This window comes from Microtus ochrogaster, chromosome 8 (assembly GCF_000317375.1).
Source record: "Microtus ochrogaster isolate Prairie Vole_2 chromosome 8, MicOch1.0, whole genome shotgun sequence".
NCBI classification, from domain to species: Eukaryota; Metazoa; Chordata; class Mammalia; order Rodentia; family Cricetidae; genus Microtus; species Microtus ochrogaster.
In genome coordinates, this window is record NC_022015.1 from 33,625,199 (window position 1) to 33,629,649 (window position 4,451).

Genomic DNA, 4,451 nt, shown 5'->3' on the forward strand with positions numbered 1-4,451 from the left:
CAGACCAGGCTGGCCTCAAACTCACAGAGATCCTCCTGCTTCTGCCTCCCGAGTGCTGGGATTAAAGGAGTGTGCCACCACTGCCACTGTGTGCTTCTCCTTTCCCAACTATAAACCTACCATTTTCTAGGAATCTCACCAGAAACCCTGTGTGATCCTAAGGGCTCCTGGTTTTACCATGTCAGCGTGTGGTCCCATCCAGAGTACCTTAGGGTCACTGTATAGCCTCAGTTATGAAATGGGGACTAAAGAGGGAAAGAGACCCTTAGAATCCTGTTAAGCAACTGAAATTTCAAAGCCTTCCAAAATCCCACATATAATCACCATTAAAACACTTAGCAGTGTCACCCGAGAAGTCCACACACTCACTCTTGGGCGAGCTTTACATTTTACCCTGGGCACCTTCCTATTTTGAAAAAATTCCAACTTCTTCCCACTGACTTGTGAAACTCTTCTGTGTCAAAACCATGCTGAGATCTCTAAAACAGCAAGGGAACTCCGCGGACTTGCAGGCCACAGCTGGTTCCTTCTTAGCTGTTCTTATTCACTTCTATTAAAAACTATACTTCCTGTTTTAAAAAAAAAAAAAAAGAAAAAAGGGAGGGAGAAAAGAAAGAAAACAGGCCTTCCCCTTGCTGAAGCCACACAGGGGCCTCCCAGTAGCACCTCTCCGTTAGGGCTCACTAACTCCTGGAATTTTGGGATACATTCAAATCATCGTGGTGGTCGGGGAAGCAAAGAGCTATTGGATAGGACAACAGTCCTTGGAAACCCAGCCTGATTTCCAGGGACCAGGCTTGAGTAAGCAGAAAAGGGGTACCCTTTAGAAGGAACTCGAGGGGTGCCGTGTAACATGTCAGTGGAGCACTGTGGTAGACAGCATCCACTCCAGGTGAAGTGGAAATATAGGCGCTGTGACCCCTGCAGAATTCACTGTCTTTCGGTCCTCCCTACTGTTTAGAGACTGCCAGAGGCATTCTTAAAACCCCGCCTGTATATCTCTGAACGCTGTGTGCAGGACAAGGAAAGAGCGAAGGGTACTAAACTCCGCAGCGGTCGCCAACTAACTAGTGTACAGGCAAGGAGTCTGAAGTCATATCCAAGAGGCCACCAGGGAACAAGGACACAGTTTGTTTTGGCTAGAGGCTTCTTTTCCCTTAAGGTAAGGGCATCTGAGTGTCTTTCTCTCCTGAAGCCTCCCTTGCTCAGGGCTCTGTACCCTTCCTGGGCACCCTGGGACCAGGTGTCAGAGTTGGATGATACTTAAATCCCTTTTGTCTGGAACAGCCAAAAACCGACACAGGGTGCTAGTCAGGGGCTGCCCAGATCAAGAGACCAGAAGCCTGCTAAGTCAAGGACACTCTGTGCTCTACAGACAGGAAGGCTGCAGGACAAGCCTAGCACAGAACCAGAGAACAGACGCTCACAGCCAGAGTTGTCATCATGTGCACTTTATTGAATCCACTGTGGACAGATGCAGGAAGGTAACATTTGCGTATGCGTAGGGTAAAGGAAGGGTCACGGGATGGGCAGCTGTGGACAGCGGCGCGCAGGGCAGGACTAGAATCCAGAATGCGACATTCTCTGTGAAAAGGCTTGAACGACAGCCACAGAGGTGGTGGAGACAATAATGATGCAGATTATAACCATTAGGATGCTGAAGATCAGGGAGCTGATATTCAGGCACTTGGCAGTGGAGGCGTAGGCCTGAGCTCCAATCATATCACCCACCATCTTCCTGTCCCTGGACTGAAGGAAACCAGACGTAAGAGGCCCTGGAGCTGAGAGCCAGGTGCTCTGATTCAATTCCCCCATGTCCCCCTGCCCACTGCAGCCTCCCTCCCTCAGGCCGGGGACCCGCCTCTCTTTTCACGCACACAAACTCAAACGATAGGGGAGGCCTCAGCACTGATGCACACCCCACTTTCCATACAGCTTAGACCCCAGTCTGCAGAGTGAAGGGACATTCCAGGAACGGGGTGGAGAAAGTCTTGGCCCCAGAATCCTCAGGCAGCCTCATCTTATCGAACTATAGGAAAGTCTCCAGGAGGACAGACAGACAGACACACACACACAAACAGGAAGTGTACACACAAACTTACTCTCTGACACAAAGGACCCCCCCCCATACACACACACCTTGGTGCCATCTAAGTAGATGGAGCTTCAGGCTCCCACACTGTCCCCCTCACAGTCTCTGCCCCCTCCACCACACTCACCTTCACAGAGTAGGCATAGGCAATGAAACCCAGGCAACAGACGTTCAAGAAGAGTGCATTGAACAGGGACCAGACCACATGGTCAGGCACAGAGACCTCTCTGGGCATGTTGATCACGGTGGTTCTCACCACAGCTGAGTTGTGGGGTTCTCCCAGCTCAGTCACCCCATACTCCTCTTTGATTGTCTCATAGCTTGGGGGAAGTCCGGCATTGGTGCTCATGAAGGCTTGGGTGTTATGGCTCATGGTACTGACTGGAACAATCACCCCGTCTGGAGGAGAGGATGGCTGCAGCTACCCTGGCTCTGTAGGCCCGCCCTTTCTCTAAGAGTTTCCTTTTCCTGTTGGTGGGTTTGTCTCTAGAAGGCCTTACTGTAGGGAATTGGCTAGATACTGAAGGGGGCGGCCCTAAAGACTTGAGGATCAAATTACTTCAGGACTGGATAGCTGTAAAGGTACAGAGACAGACAAACTTCCTGGGGTCATGACTTGTACTAGGGACAAAACGTGTCCTGCTTAGAATAGGAGTTCTGGAACTTTCCCCAGGCTTGCAAGTCTCCCCAGCCCAGAAAAATAGTTGCAGCACCTCACTGTGCCTGTTCAGAGCCACAGCCAAGCCAAACCCAAACAATCCTCCACTCTCACACCCCTTGAACATCCCCAAGCCCAGCCTCACTGCCTGGGCCTCCTCTAATGAAATCCATGCCTCCTCCCACAACCCTCACCCTACCCCTGGCCCAAACAATCTGTTGCAGAGGCTGGGGAATGCTGCCCTCAGTGGAGGAGGGAGGAGCCTTCCGGCCCAGGGCCTGGATGCTCCTGGCTTAGCTGAAGAAGGAAAATTCCAGTCACTTGGCTGCAGCCTGAGAGCTTATGGAAGACAGATGTTTCCCTGCTAGTTGTGAAACAGTCGTTGCTAACGTGAAGCCTGTAGAATAGCCACATGGCCACCCCACCCCCAGCCCCCTTCACCTCCCTGCCTCGAGTCTGTCCTGGCAGAAGCAATAAAGAAACTGAGGAACTGTCAGAATCAAGGTAAATTCTCTTGCGGTGAAGGATGCAACAAATCATTTGTCACTGTAACCTATTCAGCAACCACACATTTTTCCCCCTAAGTTGCATCGAGCAGGGCAGTATGGATGAAGGAGCAAATTAATAAACCTAACTCCAGAGCTCCTGCTCACTGCTGGATGTGCAACCCGAGAGACTCAAAAGCTGGAGCAGGGTTCAAGTCTGTGATTCCAGTACTTGAGAGATGTGGGCAGTGGGCAGAAGGATGCGTTCAAAGTCATCCTCGGCTACATGAAACTAGCCGGGGCTACATGAAATCTTGCATCAAATAAATGAATAAATAAGAAGTAAGAAAACTTTAGAAATGACCCAAGGGGGGGGATGAGCATTTCTTCTAAAATATGCACAGTAACAACAGGCTCTATATTCTTGGTATCAAGAAATGCTGATGGGAGCTGGAGAGATGGCTCAGGGGTTAAGAGCACTGGCTACTCTTCCAAAGGTCCTGAGTTCAATTCCTGGCAACCACATGGTGACTCACAACCATCTGTAATGAGATCTGGTGCCCTCTTCTGGCCTGCAGGTGTACACGCAGGCAGAGCATTGTATACATAATAAATAAATAAATCTTTAAAAAAGAAAAGAACATGCAGATCAAAGCCCCAATGTCAAACTGCTCATACCCATTAGATGTGTTAGGGAAAAAGCAGATAGCTATTGTGTTTTAGAAGCAAAGAAACCAGAACTATGACACTGCAGGCTTTGCAGGCATGGGCAGATCTCTTCTTGAACCCACGATCCCACTTCTGTGTCTGTCAGAATGAAAACATGTCTATGTGCAGACTGTGTATCCCACATCTACAGCAGCAATAGGAACAAATTAAATGTCTATCAACTGACAAATGGAACAAATGGGAAAATCCAGAAAATAGAGTCATTGGGTCACAAAAAGAAAGCCTGGGTGTATGCCAAGTCAGGGGTGAGCCTTGAAAACCATGCTTAGAAGGACAGAAACAGGTAAGTGGTTCCCAGTGTCTAGAAGGGAAAGAGAACGGGGGAGGGTGTCTTGGATTCTTGATTCCTCAATTAGTGGAACTGTTTGGGAAGGGTTCAGAGGTGTGGCCTTGTTGGAGGTGTGTCACTGGAGATGGGCTTTGAGATTTCTTTCTTTTTTAAAAAATATTTATTTATTTATTATGGACACACTATTCTGTTTGCATA

The 4,451-nt window shown here is 49.1% G+C and overlaps 1 protein-coding gene across 1 annotated transcript; it reads right to left on the reverse strand.

Annotated features, from left to right (window-relative positions):
* Positions 1-1,435: 1,435 nt before the first annotated feature.
* Positions 1,436-2,541, reverse strand: LOC101991639 (interferon-induced transmembrane protein 2). The gene is made up of 2 exons (XM_005351488.2): positions 2,220-2,541; positions 1,436-1,749 (listed from the first exon to the last, which is right to left on the reverse strand). The coding sequence occupies exons 1-2, from the start codon at positions 2,463-2,465 to the stop codon at positions 1,561-1,563; spliced, it is 435 nt and encodes a 144-aa protein (XP_005351545.1). The 5' UTR covers positions 2,466-2,541; the 3' UTR covers positions 1,436-1,560.
* Between the last annotated feature and the right edge of the window lie 1,910 nt (positions 2,542-4,451).